Source organism: Emydura macquarii, unplaced genomic scaffold (assembly GCF_026122565.2).
Source record: "Emydura macquarii macquarii isolate MOO-44397 ecotype Brisbane River unplaced genomic scaffold, CSIRO-AGI_Emac_v2 contig_2768, whole genome shotgun sequence".
In the NCBI taxonomy this organism is placed as follows: Eukaryota; Metazoa; Chordata; order Testudines; family Chelidae; genus Emydura; species Emydura macquarii.
The window spans coordinates 52,612,270-52,631,317 of record NW_027132905.1 but is presented as its reverse complement, the minus strand read 5'-3'; the positions used below and the strand labels follow the sequence as shown (position 1 = coordinate 52,631,317).

The 19,048-nt window shown below is 48.6% G+C and overlaps 1 protein-coding gene across 3 annotated transcripts; it reads right to left on the bottom strand.

Annotated features, from left to right (window-relative positions):
* Positions 1–1,184: 1,184 nt before the first annotated feature.
* On the bottom strand, positions 1,185–18,757 carry CLDN19 (claudin 19). 3 transcript variants are annotated; one of them, XM_067566303.1, is made up of 5 exons: positions 17,954–18,757; positions 12,029–12,193; positions 5,948–6,032; positions 4,906–5,052; positions 1,185–4,276 (listed from the first exon to the last, which is right to left on the bottom strand). In XM_067566303.1, the coding sequence occupies exons 1-5, from the start codon at positions 18,174–18,176 to the stop codon at positions 4,264–4,266; spliced, it is 633 nt and encodes a 210-aa protein (XP_067422404.1). In that variant the 5' UTR covers positions 18,177–18,757; the 3' UTR covers positions 1,185–4,263. The 3 variants fall into 3 exon arrangements, with proteins under 3 accessions (XP_067422404.1, XP_067422403.1, XP_067422405.1); XM_067566302.1 differs by having other exon boundaries at positions 1,185–1,573; positions 17,954–18,748; XM_067566304.1 differs by lacking the exon at positions 4,906–5,052 and having other exon boundaries at positions 1,185–1,573; positions 17,954–18,747.
* Positions 18,758–19,048: the final 291 nt, after the last annotated feature.

Below are 19,048 nucleotides of genomic sequence, written 5' to 3'. Positions count from 1 at the left end.
TGGCAAAATGCGAATCACGGTGTAATTTGTTCTGCAGGCATTAAAAACTAGCGGGCAGTTCTGAAACTTATTCAGCACCACAGGAAGTGTATTGCAGGGCCCAACTCTCATGAACTCCAGTTCCATGTCTTAGCCAAAGGGCAGTCCTGTAGAACAAGCACAGCTGATCATGTCACTAGAGACTGCACCATTCAGCTGTGTGTGTCACAGGGCTTTGGAGAAGTATCCCACGCTTACTGACAGTATCGTCAGGAGGACAAAAACACGTGACTTTGTTTTTCTGGAAAGTAGCCTGGTTAAGTAAATGTGACTTCCCAGGTGTGGTAAAGCCCTGGGGTGAGCTCTGCCAGTAGGGATATTGTGCTGGCTCTCAGAGCCTGTTATCTCATCTGTAAAATGGGGGCTTGATTCCCTAGTCCTTGCTCAGTAACATGGGCTGTGAGCAATTAACACCAACCTCTTGGACAGGTGAGATTTCAGCTGATGGTCCCCAGACAATCCCTTTGCGCCACGCTGAGCTACACAGCATTACTTCAGCATTCTGCAAGTCAGCTCTGTGCCAGCCTGCAGTGATGTCTGCAGTACCTGTCTAGGTGTATTTACTTTCTTCTCTCATTTTGTGATTTCCCCTCCAGTTCTGTGAAACAGCTAATCAAATATCTCTGACTAGAACTGGACGTCTGAGCTACCAGCTGGGTCACATAGGCACAGAACTCCCACTGCTTTTCACTGAGGCTTAGGACTCGTCTACATGGTCAGTTAGTGGGTGGCAAGCTGGGGTGTGAACCTACAGTCATTAGCCTGCCATGCACTGTTGGTGTGGAGCCTGCTAGCAGGCATTAAAAGTTTCCTAGTATGCACCAACCACTCTCTTTTCAAAGTGGAGTAGATCAAGCCCTTAGGCTTCCAATTTGAAAATAGGATTTAGGCCTAGCAACGCCTAAATACCTTTAAAAATCTCCACCTTTTTGCCTTCGAGAGAGATCGGACTGTGACCTGGGGAGAGCTAGGAGCGGGTTACTAATTGGGAAGAATGTCTAGGTTGCAATCGTCTTCCTTAAACCACGCTCCAGGATTTGCAAATCGCCTCCGAGGTAGGAAGCCTGGTTACAATAGCGCTCTGTGGGTTTGTATAAAAGGAGATGTAGATTTTAAAGAGTAAAAGAGAGACAAGAATTTAGAAAGATGGCGAAGACCAAAAATATTTTAATAACCTCGGAGCTGTGATTTTTAGTATAAACAATCAAAAGACATTTGAAATTCAAAACTGTGTAATTCCCCTCGAGTGAATTTTGGAGCATAGAAAAGTTAATACAAGTTTAAATTAAAAGAATACAAACATTCTTATACACAGTGCTGTGCTCTTTGTATAAAAAGATCTTTTAGAAAATGTATCACAGGTTTCTTTTTAAATCCTTGCTATGGTAGTTTCACTTAAATTTTTTGGACTTTTTTGGAGGAAACACAATAAGCTGAGTTCAAACAAACAACCACTGCTCTCCCCTGACGGGTGAAGACAGACTATAAACACTGTTCTCCCCTGATGGGTGAAGAAGACATTTTTACATTGGGTCTGAAATTTAAGAGAGAGAGAGGGCTGTTAGTGCTGAGTTACATTAAAAAAAACAGCAAACAGGGCGGAAAAATTATACGTCATGTCTACCTTCCCTACTGATGTTCAGTGCACCCATCCACCCAGATGTCAGCAAAACACTGAGAGCCTGACAAAATTCCACTTGAAAAATTAGTTTGAATTTGGCATAAATTAAAAGAAAAAACACTTGTGTGGACTAAAAACTGTCTGCACACCAAGGAGAATGAGAATTTAGTGATTTGAGGGGATGTGCCAAGAGGCTATGAGGACTGATGTTATAACCAGTCATATTTAAACAACTTCACACGATGATCTGGAGAAGGGTTTAAACATTCATTTGATTTGCAGATGCTGCTAAACTGGGAGAGTTTGTGAACTGTGTAAACAGAAATAACCCCAAGGGACCTACAGAGATTAGCAAGGTGGGCAGGAAGTGACAATAGAGAATGCCACTTAGAAAAATGCAAGGTAGGCATCTGGGGGAGAATAAATCAAAGTATTCAATGGGAGCCAGTTGGCTTCCCTAGCACAAGGAGTCACTAGCTATCTTTAACTTAGGGCCAGATTTCTAAAGATGTTTAGGCACCTAAAGATGTAGATAGCATCTTGGAAATCCCACTGGACACCCACCGATTTCAATAGCACTATTCCCAAGAGCCTGTTCTATCCAGTGTGAGCAGGGTTCCAGACCTGGGCTCTAAGTCAGTATCTCACAAGCTGTTGTCAAAAAAACGAACAGACTGAGATACCTTAACAGCATTTTAAAAAAAGGTTTCTTGTCTGTCTATTTAACACAGCAATTCTTGTATTTTTCAGGTGACCTGTCCTCAAAGATCAAGTCTTACTTTTCTGGAGGATTAGATATAGTTTTTTTAAAAAATATTGTTATGCTGTTTCTTTAGTGAGTAAGAATCAGTATGAAATTGACACTCTTATGTGACCAATTTGAAAGTGATCAATATATTTCTAACTAGGCAGAAAACTGAATTTTTCCAAGGGCTGGCATCAAAGTGTGTATTTCCAGGGGCTAAGCATATTACTGTATTAACTATTAAGTGCATTAACACCCTTGACAGTCATTGACAGAGTCCATGTTGCAATTTAACCCTAAACATTTATCTACTTTAGGACATTTTCAATATTACTCTGTTGTTAGACAACACAGTACAGCTAAAATATGGAGTGTTACATATGCACAGACTGTAGTATATAGTAGTATAAGAGGCTGCAGGAATATCTATGGTTGCAGAAAAGACAGGATATAATATTGTATTTGCAAAATAGCACTTGATGTGATTAATGACTGTATTGATGTATATGCACTAGGCGGCTGAGTTAAGGTCGCATAGCAATTGGCACTTCCTCACTCAAGTGCTTAACTGTGCAACCTTAATGACATTCTCCTAACATCGGTCCATCTCCAGGACTTTAAAGTTGCACTCGCAAAACTCCTATAAGAAACTTGTGTTTGTTCTATAATCCTGAGCTGTTTGGCTGGATGCCTCCTGAATGCTGATGCTTTTCTCTGAAGCTACCAGAATCCAGCTGGCTTGACCGAGGTCTGCCAGCTGCTGAGAACACTTATTCGATATTCCTTCTCATGCTCCTTGCATAGCTGGGGTGTGCAAGGATGCTGGGAGAGGGGGCACTGCCTGAAGATCTACGGGGAGCATTGGGGCTTTTTGCAGAAGGGGACTGCTCAGCTGAGTTCCTCACCAGTGCTGTTGTATCAGAATTCAGGAACTACAACAGTCAGTCTCCTTTTCCATCAGTAGCTCCCAAAGTGCTCAAAGCCAGTCAGCAATGATACACTTCAAAGCCCACAGGAGACTTTACAGCCACTTCACTCATCAGGTTCCTAAGCTCTGCTCCCGTGGAGTTTAGGAGAACCTCAACTCATCCTCCTCCTGAGCTACTTTTGCCAGGCCCTGGTTTTGGAACAGTGTGAAATGTTGTCCCGCTTGGTTTGGAGCAATCACTGGACTAAGATGTTTAGGGCCAGATTTCAGAAGCGTTCCAGTGCTCTCCTTCGGATTCTCCACTGTTCATGGGGAGCTGTTGAGTACAAACCCCTTTTGAAAGTCTGACCTGGAACATGTGGCTAAGTTGGCTGCACCTTTCCTACGATCTGCACTTAGCAAAAAGAAAATAAAATCTATCGCATATGCTCAGAACCCAGTTTTCAAATGCTCAGAACTTGCCAAATCAAAACCTTTTCCTCCCTAGCAGGGCCAGACACTCCTGCTCTATGAGGGCTGTTAAATCTCAGCCAGGTCAGCTGTAAGACTAAAAAAAAAAAAATAGTTTGTCCATCATTGATGTGGATTTTTTCTAATTCTTTTGGTGCTCAGACTTGCAAAAAACTTGTTTGGGGCATAAACCAAAACAGCAGAATTTCAGTCTGAAAGGTGAAAGCTTCAGAAACACAGGTGCCTTTTGTCACAGCTGCTCTGCCTCTAATGCCTGTGTATAATCAGTGGTAAACTCTCTCCTGAAATACTGTGTTCAGGTTCAGCCACTCCATCTCAAAGACAGAGCAGAAAAAGAAAAAGGCCACAGAAGAGCAACAAAGCCTTCAGAGGTCTGCAAGGATTAGGAGGTAAATAAGAGGTGACGTGGTAAAAATATCTTGAGTGATGAATGGCCCAGAGAAGATCAGTCAGAGCCTCCTATTTATCCTCTCTGAAACACAATACAACAAAATTTAAACTAAGAAGAAAGACTTGTTTTTAACACAACACAAAACCAACCTGTGGGACTCAATGCCACAAGCTTTCATGGAGATTGAGAACGTATTAGACATTTATATCGATAATAGCTGCATTTACACTAGTTACAATAAAAGTGTATAAGGCATGAATCAACCCATGTCTGCCAGGAATTAGAAAACACTTCCCCTGTGAGGAATGATGGTTCTGGCCCTTCCCCTGCAGCACCTACGACTTGCCACTGTCACAAACAGGACACTGGACTGCGTGCGCCAGCCTGGCCATCCTTAGGTTTCAGCGTTCAAACTCTTTGGCCAGCCAACAAGGCAGAGGCCACTCACTGCTGGAAGGGTGATAATCCTGGCCGCGAGGCCAGCATAGACTGAACTAGCAGGGGAAAAACCTGGCAATGGCTGAAGCAAGAGCTATGTAAATGTGAACATTTCAGATGCTTCTGCTGTACGAGTTCACTGGCAGGCCCTCCAAGTCTGCACGAGCAGCACTGGAGAAGGATCCAGTGTCTCTGCTGCACTGACGGAGTGGTCGGGAACACCACGAAGGGAAACGTTCGACAGTGGGTGGGAAGGTGGGGGTCAGACGTACTCCCTAGCTGTTGAAGGCTGTGACTGCCTATAGTACTGCTGTTCTCTCCTCTCCTCCGTGGGGCAGGAGCAGCACAAGAAGGAACCTCCCAGCATGGTCAGGCTGGCAGCTGCCCAGCCGACAAACAAGGCAGAACCAAATTCATACCTAGAGTGAGAGAGACAAGAAACACGGTGGAACAGGAGGGCATGGTGCTCTGCCCCTCTGCCGGGGGCATGGTGCTCTGCCCCTCTGCCGGGGCCATGGTGCTCTGCCCCTCTGCCGGGGGCTGGGAGGGAAAGGGACCCCTTGCCCACCCAGAGGCACATACCCCAACACACGAGTGAGTGCCCAGGCATTCACCCAGAGGCCCCACATAGGTGCATATGTGAAGCATGGCCCACTGTCTATACTGGGAGAAACACTTTCATCCCTTAAGGCTGATGTTGCCATGATCAGCACTGGGGCATTAGAGAGAGGAAGACGGGCCAGACAGGTTACAGAACCAGCACTCAGAGGGAACACACTGGATCTCTGGTGGACTGATTTCAATAATGTCTGGAAGTGGGGGAGGGAACTGGTCTCATTCAACATTAGCATACACCCCAAATCCATAGCAACTTGAGCAGGAAGAGACCCTCCTGGTCCCATGCTGTACGGCTCCCCAGGCAGGGTTGGTGTTGACAGGAAGGAACCCTGTAGAACAGGGAGCTTGTATGGCAAAGTGATGGGGTCTCCTGGAGAATGTATGGAGAAATACAGGGGCGGGACTGGCACTGCTAACAGAGAGGGTAGAGTCATGTGAACCAGGCGCTGGCTCTGGCAGGAGAGGGCAGGGCAAGACAGCGATAAGGCGGTATGAACTGTTTCTTTAAATCTGCATCAGGAGCTAGGGAGCAGTGGAGTTGGGGCAAAGGGGCACCAGATGGCATCAAGTGCAGGAGCACCACGCTGTGAACACCATGCCCGTTGCTGGGTACCTTTGTCACAATGCCACCAATGAGCTAAAGCACAAGGAAAACGGCTTCCACCTAGAACAGCCCATTTACCAAGAGGATCTTACCTGGCATTAACTGGTGTGTTGGGGTTGAAGAATTCATAGGTCACCTGTGTTGCATACCATGAAACAGCTGTTAACGTGCACAGACCTGGGAATATACAACAAGAACCAAAGTCATCAGCTCCGGCAAGTCTCTCGGGGATGTTTTCCCATCATCCACTTTACAATTTAATATAGTCATTCACTTTTAAAAGCTCTTTGAGCCCTTTAATATTCTATTCTTCATATCCTCTGTGGCTAATGAGCGCTATGGTAACAGCAAATTGGACTCTAATGGCTCGTCTATGAACAAACATGACCCAAAATGACAACACTGGTTTCATTCACACCTTTTGTTGTTTTGGTGAAAGCTGGTATCACCGTACCACATGTAATATGAAGGAACTTTCCAATAAATGGCTAAAACTGTCCCCAGGTTACTTAGAAACAATGAAGCAGATTCTAAGAGGCAGCTAACCAGACAGGAGTAACAGGTAGTTAATGTGACAGGGCTAAAACATGCTTTCAATTTACATATGTGAATAATGGGGCTGAAGTCAGCTGAGTTATTCCATGTGGAACTGGGATCAGATTTTGGACCACCATTTTTAAGAGACAAGATCCTTTTGAAGCAAGAATAAATATAAGGTGCAAAACTGCCAAATTAGTTCACTTTCCTATTGCAAAATGGCTCTAAAGAAAGAGGATCCCAGACCAGAAGAAGGTGGTTTGTCCCACATGTTCTTAGGGACAGCTTTATAAACATGGGAAAGTTGTGAATCTTTTCCAGACTGATTCAGAGCAAGACTGAGCACAGATTTGTACACTGCAGGCATGGCAGCACATTCATCCTGAGAAGACATGGCCCTTTGCTGAAATTATTAATGGGGAATCATCAAGTAGAAGAGATGTTTCTAGTGGGGTCCCACTGGGACCCATTCTTTGCCCAATGTTATTCACTATTTTTATCAATGATCTGGAAGAAAAATGAGGTGTGCAGATGACACAAAGATGGGTGGGTTGGTAAATAATGACAAGGAAGGGTCATTGACACGGACCAATCTGATTGCTTGGAAACCTGGGTGCAATTAAAACATCATGTAATACAGGCAAATTTTAAGGAAAAATCACACATCTAGGAAACAATGTGGGGCACACTTTTCTGGTTGGGGGATTGTGACCTAGAAAGCAGTGACGCAAAGTGGGTCATGGTGGGTAGCTGGAGCTAGAAGGGCTAACATGATCCTTGGATGTATAAACAAGAGAACAGAGCATGAGTAGGAGGAGTTATTTATTATCACTGTATATGGCAGTAGAGAGACCATTAGTGGACATTGTGTCTAGTTCTTGTATCCTGTTGTGATGACTGGGCCTTCACATTTACCCTAATTGTGAGTTCACCTGTAAGAAGTGAGTGTGGGTTCATCAGATGTCACCATGACCTGTAACAATGAATGTTAACGTGGAAAAGTAGGTCAAGTTATTGACAATAAAGAATGTTATGAACAAGTGCAAGAAAACCAGACAGAGACTGAATTAGTCCAAACAGGCCAAACAAGAAAATCTGGGTCTGAAAAATAATGAATCAAAATTGGTGTGTCAGAAACACACATTATTTTGGTGGACAAAATAATGAGGGGATGGGCTATCCCACCCATCACTCCCATTTCGCCATGGTACTAAGCAGGCTGAGGTCTCTGTTTACCAAACCCTAAATCTTGTTAGACAGTGAGTGGGTTATGTTAACATCATTGGGCCTCTATATTCCATCTACATTAATACAACAATCCACACTTCATAAAGGATGTTGAAAACCTGGAAAGGGTTGAGAAAAGAGTACAATAATGATTTGAGGTCTGGAAAACCTGCCTTACAGTGAAAGGCTAATGGAGTTCAATCTATTTAGCTTACCAAAGAGTTGGTTAAGAGGCAACTTGATAATGGTCTGTTAGTACCTGAAAAGGGAGAAAGTTTCTGAAAGTAGAAGGCTCTTAATCTAGCAAAGGAAGAGCAAGATCCAGCTGATGAAAGCTGATTATAAAAATTCATAATGGAAATAAGATAATTTTGTTTACTGTGAGGATGATTAGCCATTGGAACAGAATCCACAGGGACGTGGTGGATTCTCCATCACTTGGAGTCTATATCAAGACTGGACATTTCTTTTTAAAAGATCTGCTCCAGCTCTATCACCGGTTGTGGACTAGACACAAGAATTACTGGTTAAGGTTCTCTGCCTTGTGTTAAGCAGGAGGTCAGATTAGATGGTAATTGTGACACTTTCTGTCTGAAAGCAACACCCCAGAACCCTCATATTCATCACTGTCATATAATAAGTTCTGTACAAATTATGCTTTGTGAGGTATCATTTTAAAAGTCTTGATCTGTTGAACATTAATATCCTGTTGGATTGTATGTGCTATAATTGTATGTGAACTTATGAAGTTTTGTTATGTGTGGGCTACTGAAAGATGTGGTGAGGTAGGGAACATCCAATCAGCTTTTCAGGTACAACAATGGAGTTTCCAGATGTGCTGATGGCCCATTAAGGGAATCCACTCTCCCAACCCCCATCTCTAGAGACTTCACAGAGGAAGCACGTACACAATGGACAGGGCTTGACCAATGGGGGGTGGCCCCCCATGTCACATTCACAGATTTTTTCAGCAAGCTGAAAGAAGCTATAAAAGAGGGGAAGTGACATCATCACTTGCCTTCACTCTCCCACAGCTCAACACCTGAAGGAACATCTGGAAGACAACGGACTTTGAAGGGGGGGAGGGGGGAGAAGACCCAGATTGCAAAGCAGATGCAGCCTGTGCATCAAGAATCTGTAAACCTGCTTGTATCATCAGTCAGGGTGGGATATTGCTGATTTGAATCCTGTTCAGGGTAGAAGAACTTAAGACTGTGAAGTTATTTTTCATTTCTTTGGTAACTATCTCTGATTCTTTATGCCTACCACTTATAATCACTTCAAATCTATTTTTCTGTAGTTAATAAATCTCTTTTATAATTCTACCTAAAAGAGTGTGTTTGGGAAATCTCAGCTCAGTTAACAAAGATTGGTGTATGTTCCCCCCACATCAAGGGAGGGGCGGACTAAGTAATGTACTTGCACTGTGCAGTCCTCTGTCCAATCCAAGACAATATATTCCTGTAGTGCAGGACTTGGGAGCTGGGGGAAATTGGCTGATGCCGTTCTCTTTTGTTGGTTCATGAGTTGCTGAAGGAAAGCATTCATGTACCACTGTTGGGTGTGTCCCTGCCTGTGAATGCCTGTGTGAGTACTTTACCGGCTGGAGGTTTGTAGCTTACTGACAGGATCACAGAGCCAGAGGCAGCTCAGGTGAATATTCCCGCTCTCTAGCTGGGTGTGGGGCTCTACCTGTGGTTGTGTTGGGTGATAAGAGGGTTCAAAGGGGCTATTGTTTATCACCAGCAAGGCATTGTTGGGAGTTAAGGGGCACAGCAGTTCCACAGCGTCCAGGCTGCACCGCGGCGTGTGTGTGTTATCCTGTTACAATATAATGGTCTCTTCTGGCCTTAAAATCTGCGACTATTTGGGCAATCAGGGATTCCAGTTCTGCAGGCTTTGAAGTCTGCATTAAATGTTTCCTGATCCTGAGTGGAATCTGCAAAACCTGCAGCCATCTCCTTTGAATACAGACACTCCATCCACGTTCCTGAGGCCTGGTCTATGCTACAGAGGTAGGTCGATGCAAGGCAGCTTATGTAGACCTAACTATGGAAGTGTCTACACTTAAATCTGGCTCCTGCCGATGTAACTGCCCTGCTACTCCAACTTAATAGCTCCATCTCCACAAGCAGCATAGAGTCAAGGTCGATCTACCATCAGTGTGGATGCTGCATTTCTTATGTCAACTGTTACTGGCTTCAGGAGCCATCTCACAATGCCCTACACGGACAGCACAATCGATACAAGTGCTCCTGGTGAGGATGCGCACTGCGAACACGAGGAGCAAAGCGTAGACGTGCACAAGTGATGTAATTACTGCAGTGGCTGTATGACGATGTAAGTTAAGTTGATTTAATTTTGTAGTGTAGATATTGAAGACTTGGTTTAAGGAAGCCAACCGGTTGTCTGTGGGATGAAGATCTTAAATGCTTAAAGTGCGTTTCTATTCTGAAAATATATTATATAAAAAATGGCACTTTCTTCCCCCCCCGACAGCGTATTCAGTGTCCAATCTACTGACTGAAATGTGTTTTCACAACTTTTTACTCCTGCTAGCCCTGCAAACCCAGAACAGCCCACAGGGAGGGAGCTGGATTCTGTTTCTTCCTGTGAATCAACAGAATTGTTCACTAAGTTCCAGTCGGTTGCACTGGCGCAAACCTACTGACGGCAACAGGGCTGCACAGGTGTTGCCAAGGATACAGTCTGGCCTGAAGAACACCAAACTCCAGAAGAGTTATTCTTGGCAACCAGAATCACAACAGAGAGCAAGTCAGCTACCTTGAGCAGGGACTGTCTGGTAAACAGAGCTGTCAGTACAACCCTAGTCCCATCCTGATCCTGTCTTGGGACTCGCACACAAGGTGGGGCTGGGTACCTCCTACATTTAGTCAGATGTAAATAGCACAGCCACACACACTCCTTTGCCCTTCCAGGTTCATGTGGCAAGACGTGTATGGCTGGGGGCATCTGGACTAACACTGATCCTGCAGGTATTATTTTTTATTACATTAGTGTCTAGGGGGCCAGACATGGGTGGCTCTGTTATTCTAGGCATCGTACAAACACATAACAAAGAGGTAATCCCTGCCCCAAAGAGTTTTCAATCCAAGTTATACACTCATGGCCAGGGGCCTCATCCATGTATAAATTGGGGATGGAATTAACTTTACTAATTGCACTGAACAAGCAGATCACTGACAGCTGAAAATGTTATTTTCCAGGGACAGAGCCCATGACAAAGCCGAAAGAACCAAGATGAAACATCCCAGCGGTAGCTGGCTTCAGTCCACTTCAGTGCTGGGTCTCACCGAGAACACTTTAGCTGAGAGGTGGGTCTGAAGCAGCTGTGCTAAATGGACCTTCTGCTGAGCCAGCCAGCCTTGGAGAAGCCAGCCGGCTCCATTGTATGCAAGAGTCACTTATCTCAGTGGTTCCCACCCTTTTTGAACGAAAGCCCCATTAGTTAACACTAGGTAAAACACCCCCACCCCCACCCCGCCCCACCCTCTCACCAGCCATAAACACACACAACCCCTATAAACATAACAACGTTAAATGACATCATCATAATTAATTACTCTCACCTGAGTCAGAAGCTAAGCCTGCCCTGGTGCAGCTGCTACCACGTGCCTCGTGTGGCCCCCCCCTTCCTGTCCCTCATGGACCGAGGGTACTGGAGGCAGGTTCTGGCAGGTTGGCTGGGGCTGCTCCAGGCCCACACCAGAATGGGGCTACTCCTCTCCGGAGGGCGCCTGGCCTGTGAGGGGCTGGTGGAGGCTGCTCCTCTGCTCTGTGTGTGTGGAGCATTGGGGGGATGCTCCTCTGCTCTGGCCGACACAGAGCTCGGGGGGGTGCGCCTGGCCTGTGTGGAGCATTGGGGGGCTGCTCCTCTGCTCTGGCCAACACGGAGCTCAAGGCTGCTGAGCCCAGCATGGAGCGAGGAGGGCAAAATGACCTCAATATTACCGAAGCCTCATGGCCCCGCTGTAATCTTTGGAGCCTCCCAGGTTGGGAGCCGTTGACTTATCTGAACACCACACCCGTATCTTACAGTCTTCCACATCCCCCATAGTTAAAACAAGAAGCCCCCTTTTAGAACCGCTGGGTAAGTGGATTTCAGATCACTGAGGCCATACTGATATACCCACCTCTGCCCAGAGCTGTAGCTACAGGAATAGCATCTACTGTAAACAGACAAGGAGAGTTTATTAATCCCATGGCTGAGATCACACTCTCTCCCCTACGAGGAATAACTCAAATGGACTTGGAGGCTACCTGCCCATTCAGAAGCTGTGACAGGTCATCAGGTCCCCTGCCCCGTGCTAGTGCTCACCAATATTGCAGCAGACTATCATCAAACGGCAGGAGTTTGTGGGTGTCAGGAGCCCCGGACTTTGGCTTACCTGCTATGAGGAAGAGGACACCACCAGCCACAGCAATCCGGCTTTTGATAACAGGGTTCTCGTCCCCAACTTTTGTACATTTCATTCCCACCACACTGGCAATGACTCCCACAAAGCCCAGGAGGATAGAAACCACCATGAGCGCTCGGGAGGTCTGGAGGTGAACTGCAAAGCAAAAAAAGTGCAAGTCATTGACACTGGAGCGCAAATTCGCCATGCAAAGAACCAGGGCCAGAGAAGAGAAGGAGCATCGTTGTTCAGCAGGATCAGGGTCCTGGGGAATAGCAGCGCACCCAGTTCTCTCACATCCCAACTCCCTGAACTGGTGAGTGCCACTACTTGCATTTCCGAAGCGCCCAACAGTCTAAAGAGCCATTCCCGCAGGACTTGTTGCTCTGGGGCCCTGGGGATGTAGTTCTTCACTGAGGAGCCATTCTGCACCAGCGGTAACGTTATGGCCCATCCTGGAGCTGTTCTCCACCAATCAGGTCATTTGGGGGTTGGACTAGATGACCTCCTGCAGTCACTTCTGTGGGCACAGGGACAAAGGTCAGCACTGGGCCAAATTCCTAGGGGGCTGGGAATTGGGCCCAGGCTTTGGGCACGAATTGTCCTCCGCGGGACCCTGGCTTGGGCTAGAAAACGCCATGTGCTACACAAGCAATAATCATGCACTGATCACACAGCAACTCCTAGCCTTGGAGTTGGCGGGGAGGGGGGGGAAGTAAACGCTGAAGCAGGGCAAAATGACCTGGCCAATAGGTACCATGGTAACAGGGTTATAATATGGGCAGCCCATGTCCCCCCTTCTATTCCTCCGCTCCCCATCTGGACAAAGAAGGTGGTAAGAAGTGTGTTCTCTCTTCTGTCTCAGACAGCATGCCCGCTAGAGAAAGCTCGGGATATCTCCCCCTTGTTCTTCCCTTGCAGTTGGTTCGTTAAGGAAATTTGTGGTCATTCCTGCTGTCAAGAGAGCCAAATTCACAGGGAAAATGCATATGCCACGCAGGTTAAGTGGTAAGTAATAAACAGGGGTAGGTATAATTATATGCCTCTTGTAGCCATTAATGTTCATTTTATGACCATTTATATCACCAGGTCGGGGTTTCATGGGGCGTTGTAAAAGTGGGTGTATTTACATATTATTTTGGATAAAAAGCTGTAGAGCAGTGAACTCGGGGCTCACTTCGTAGGTCACGAGGTGAAGGGGGATGAGTGGACTAGAGGCTGTAACCGAATAAACGCTCCTTATCACTCCACCCGGCTCAATCTTTCTTCAGCCGACCCTGCGACACCTGCCAACCCTAATACTCGATTCTGTGATTCACACGCACTGGGATCCTCTTTCTTACCAGCCATGTTGTTCTCTGGAGTCCAGAATCCAACTCCCAACTCATCAAGCTCCCAAACCAAGTATGGAGGCTTTGGAAGCTGGGAGGGGCAGGGGGGAGGATTTAGTCTGAGGCATCCTGACCAGATGCTGTTCCCCCTCCTCTCCAAGGATCGTGCCTGCCCTGAACTGGAGCACCACCCTCATTCTGTCCCCCTGCAGAGACTGCCCCCTCCCACCTCAGAGCACCGCTCTATCTAGATTTCCAAGCAGGGGTAACAGAGAGTGTACTTCCTCCCAGCCCAGCCCAGCCCAGCCACCCCACGTGTTGCATGCTGCTGACTTGTTTCCCCTGACACACCGGTCAAACTCCCCACTCTTTTAAAGACACCTTAGCTTATTTCTTTCACAACAGGTGTCTTTTGTGCAAACTTCAGTGGTAATGTTTTTGCTCTACCCTCCCTTTCCCCCGCTCTATGTCTTTGGACGATTTGCAGGGGGATTTTTCCATTCTATTTTATAACATTTAGGTATTTGGTGCAGTCCCCTTGGAGTCCCTGGGGGGAGGAGCATGATGACTTTCTAACCGTATTCCCCCTTTCACTCTCCTGCTTTCCATGTCTTATGCAGCCCTTTCATTACACTGCCCCCTTTCATGCAGGATGAAGTCAGTGTAGCCAGCTAGCTACTTCTGTCCTGTGAGGAGCTCATAGTCTGGAGAGTTAAATGCTTACGAGAACCTTGCGGCTATCAAACACTCACACACTGGACTGGGATTGTCAGCACTGCTCATGGGATTGGGACACCCATTTCTCAGTCATTTCAAATGGAGTTACATAGCTAAAGTGCCTAAACAGTATTGAAAATCTCGTTTCAGCAAGGCAAAGCTAAGCCATGGGCTGCAGACATCTTGGAATACAAAAGCCACTGAATTTGTGTGATGTGACCCTACCACTTCCAGTCTTCTGCTTGTCAGCCTGATTCACCAGGGCTTTACGGAGTGTGGAACCAAGAGTTGCAAACATTTTCAGTTAGCAGAAAAGACTACACTTGTCCAGTTTGCAGTGGCATTGAAAGTGTGGCCCTCAGAGCACTGGTTTTGGATTTGTTTCATACACACTAATTGCTTTATACCCTATTGTTTTAACACCTGTAATCTGGGTTAGATTTTAAAACCTGGCTGAGTCAAATGGATAGAAGGGGACAAAAGGTAATCATGAACCGTGAATGTGTCTTATAAAACCGGTGACAAAAAAAAAGCACAAATTGGCATGAAAGGAACTTCATGAACTGAGTTAGTGAAGGCTGAAACGTGAGGGTGAAAAGAACTACAAGTACTTTATATTCACTGATGACCTCAGAAAAGATGGATAAGAAATTTCTTAAGACAAAGAGAAATGCCTAAGTTGGGGGATAGACAATGGTCTTAACTGGACAAGTTGACAGGAAAATTATTGTTGACTACAGCATTTCTGGACATTGGGTGAGACAGAAACACAGAGACATCATCAGGGGACAACATCTTTGGCTGTGGACTCTGGAAAAACTCTCCCTACATCCAGGTCACCAACACGCTAGCAAGACCATCGGGCCACTGAATGAGCTCAGTCCTAAGCCTGAAAGCATCCCAACTGCTGCTCATTTGCTTCTTGATTGCAAGCCCATTTTATATGTGAAGGGAGGGAAAAGCCTTTTGTGTAATGCAAACAAAAGAACACAGCACTATCTGATCAGCACAGAACTGTGAGCCCAAGACTCCCCCCTGCAGGATTTGAAATGTTAACGCTTTGCTGAACATCTGACTGAGTGCTGAGTACCGAGCATGCAACGTGGGACACAAAGTCCTGGTCGCTCTTGCACTGAGCCCAAAAATTCTTCTTCTGGAACTACTGTTACTTGTAAGAGTGCCAGTGTGCACCGCTGAGCTGCTCATGAGGCATTCTTGGAAAGAGCAGCCATTTCCCCTCTTCTCGGCAACCACTCCCCAGAGCTCAACGGAGGATTTATTGCCAGCGGCCTATTGAACGCCATCGCATGCCAGCGAAAAACAAGGCGTGCAGCCTCCTATCACCCAGCACAGAAATAAGATGGGAAAATCCATCTCCAGGGCAAAAGCGAAAGATCAGGGGAACTTTTGTAAGAGGGGAGAAAACCCGGCACTTTGATTTCCCACTTTATGAAGTGACCCCCTTGTTCAGTTGCACAATGAACTCTTCTGAGCCGGAATGTGTGAAGCACACACTAATGCAAAGCTCTGCTCAGTTCTGACCGTGCTTGCCTTCTCCTGGGTTACAGCCGGCTAAGCATTCATGGGGCCCCCATAAAACAGAATGCTTCCCCTGCTTTTTGAGGCCTGTTTTCACTCATTTACCTTCTGCTCTCACATTGTAGCAGGCTTTGGACACTGCTGCGTCTCACAAAGCTGTTTTACAGACGAAGGAATGAGACACCAGGAAATAGATGCGAGCTACCTGGATACGGAAAGAATGTGTAGACGCCTCTCCAGCAAATTGAGCTAATCTCATTTACCAGTTAGCTTCAAATCCCCAGCTGCTACCAGCAGGAGCATGCAGGGTTTGTTGGGGTTTTTTTTTTAAGCCCAGACTTGTGTTAGGGACTCAGGAACAATTAGTTTCAACTCTTCTCATTTAAACAAATAGTTTGTTTCCATTTTAAATGTGGCATCTCACTGGCTCCTATGAAGGGGTCAGTGCATTCTCCCAGTAACCAGCTGCTGTGGCCCAAACTGAGCTGTTCATTTTCTAAAGCTTCTCTCTGTGTAGCTGATTCCCTCTGTGCCGTCTGTCTGCTAAAGAGCCCAGAGGAGTCCAAAAGCTCCTCTGTCTTCTACAAGAGAGAAGGGCAGGGTAGGGAGAAAGAGTGCCTGAAAATGACAGGACATGATGGGAACTGAGAGTTAGAATTCCCAGGCTCAGAGCCCACAAGAGCTCCCTTTTCTAGGACCACCAAGGGGACTTTCAGCACCGAAACAGAGACGGTCTAGAGACAGTCAGAGACAGAGGTGTGAAGAAGGAACATCTGAGCAGACAGATTAAGGAGACATGGAACATTTAAGGTAAAAAAGAGGAGAGCAAGGGAAGATATGACAGGAGTATAATGAGCTGTGGAGGATGTTTCAATTTACAAGAACTCAGTGACATGAAAAAGGCAGGGAAGTTTGGAATGAACCAAAAGATGCTTTTAAAAAAGAATAAAGGTCACACATAGTGTTGTTGTAGCCGTGGAATTAACTCCTTCCAGGGCACAAAAAACTACAGGCAAGTCACCTCTGTCCTTGCACTCTAGGGGATGGGCTACACTTAAAATGCTACAGCGGTGCCAGTATAGCACGTCAGTGCAGACACTACCTACACAGACAGGAGGGGTTCTGCCATCGGCAGATAATCCACCTCTCCGAAAGGCGGTGGTGAGTTGACAGAAGAATTCTTCCTTCGACCTAGCAGTCGACACTGGGGGTTAGGTCAGCATCTCTCAGAGTCTCTCAGGACACCTTTCATTGCGAGACACAGCTATGCCGATGTAAGTTCCCCGTATACACCAGCCCTAGGACACTGGGGACTAAAGCACAAAACACAGCCTGTACCAGAGGTTTGGGGTAGGGAGGAAAATGGAAAGGGTTAGGTGGCTTTCTGAACTAGAACAGCATCCACAGTGAGGACAAGGGCTCTTTAGTCCCCTGCGTCTGGGCTGACCTGAGAACCAGCTGCAGTTCCTGTGTTCCACCATCCCAAGAGTTTTCCAAGGCCCTCCTTGAGTTCAGATTAAAGGGAAGATTTGGCATTTGAGCTCAGCCAGGAACTTAGGACAAGTGGAAGGTTTGGGAGCGTCTCCTTGGCTGACATGGGAGGGGGTCAGAACTCCTGGAGTTGTGGAGAGGGAAGGAGATCGGCACAGTTGCGGGCGAGAGGCAGGAGTCAGGGCAAAAGACAATGGCCTGTCTGGCTTAAGGATGCTTGTCCTGTATTGCTACCCAGCCAAGCTGGCATGTGACCATCCCCCTCTCCGGGGCTCCCCGGGGCCAGCATCCCAGTCTCCTTCTCCCCCCACCCCAAAAGAGACCAGACCAGACCAGACCAGACCACCTGCCTTAAAAGATGAACATGGAGCCCCGTAGCACCTAGGGAAACAGGCTGGTCTGGGTTACTCCCGGCTCCGCCACAGACTCCCTCCATGTGAACCCAGTCCCACCTTGGCACTTAGGTGCCTAAATCCCTTTGGGGATCGGGGCCTCAGTTTCCCATCTGCACCCTGAGAACAACAGCCCTGGGACAGTAATACCGGTGCCCTACAGAGACGGGGCAATGCGGGCACATCTCCGCCTGCCCTGCCCTGCCCCTGCTCCCTGCCCCGGGACCAGGCACCGGGGCCAGCCAGCCCCGGCAGGCGCAGCAAGCGGCCAAGCAAAGAAGCTCCCGCCGCCCCACCCGGCCGGTCCGTCAACGGCCCCGCGCCCCGCCAGGACCGAGCCCCGGGCGGCGCCTCCCCAGCCCGGCAGCGCCGCTCCCACGTGGAGACCCCCCGCCGCCCCCGAGCCCTTCTCCCGGCCCGGCCCGGCCCGGCCCGGCGGGACGCACCGTCCAGCGAGAGCAGCGAGTCGTGCAGCCGGCACTGCACCTGGCCGGTGCTCTGCGCCGCGCAGCTCATCCACAGCCCCTCGTACAGCCCCACGGCCGTGATGATGGCGTCCCCGGCGTACGAGCTCTGCTTCCACTGCGGCAGCGCCGCGCTGCAGATGCTGCCGACCCAGCCGCCCAGCGCCAGGAAACCGCCCAGCAGCTGCAGGCCGGCGCTGGCCATGGCGGGGCCGGGCGGGCGGCGCGGCCGGCGGCTCCCTCGGGCGGGCGGGCGGCGCTGCACCCAGGGGCAGGCGGCGTGCTCCGGATCCGACTCCGGCTCCCGCTCCCCGCCCGACGCTGAGCCGCGCCGAGCCCAGCCGAGCCGAGCCCCCGACCGCCCCGAGGGGGGCGGGCAGCCGCGCGGCCGTGCCAGGGGCCGCCCCCGCAGGACAGGAGCCGGCCCGGGGGGCGCTCACGGGTCTGCAGCCGGGCTGGGTCCGGCCCCGCCCCGCTCCCGGGCTGGGGCACAGGGGCGCTGGCGCTGGGCGGCTCCTTCCCGGCTTGTGAACGGGGGGAACGAACCGGGAGTGACGCCGAATGCGCCTCCCGGAGCGGCCGTCCCAGCCCCGGGGCCGGGCTGCTGGGGCAGCCCCCAGGGACGGGCTGTGGTCGGGCAGGGCCGCCGGGAGCCCCTGGCTGCGTCTGCCCCGGGGAGGTCAGCGAGCAGCGGCTCGGTTCCCCACCACAGACAGACACGGACAGACACGCAGCCCCTTGTCTCTCGCTTTCTCACCCACGTGCTCGCTGCTCCCCCGGAGGACGCACGCCCCCTTCTCCCTGCCCTTCCCCAGCGGCAGGGCACGTGTGAGCCGCTGTCCGGCCCAGACACGCAGCATCGACCTGGGCTGAAAGCGCCTGAGCTGCTGCCACGGGAGGTTCCGGCAGCAGGGCCAGGCCTGCGGGTCCCGGTGATGCAGTGAGCCCCAGTGTATCGGTTTTATCATAAATACAGCACTTGTGAGCACTCATAATAATCCGAAAGCAGAGTGTCACCTAGAAACAAGTGAGTGGTGGGAACAAAGAGTTACAACACAAAACAGAATAGTAAAACAG

Bases quoted from the DNA above. Each gene is read 5' to 3' on its own strand.
- CLDN19 (XM_067566302.1), bottom strand. From the start codon at position 18,176: ATGGCCAGCGCCGGCCTGCAGCTGCTGGGCGGTTTCCTGGCGCTGGGC. The intron at 12,194-17,953 runs GTGCGTCCCGCC...TTTGCTTTGCAG, and splicing joins CTCGCTGCTCTCGCTGGACG to TTCACCTCCAGACCTCCCGA. The intron at 5,053-5,947 runs GTAAGATCCTCT...CTCTCACTCTAG, and splicing joins AACACACCAGTTAATGCCAG to GTATGAATTTGGTTCTGCCT.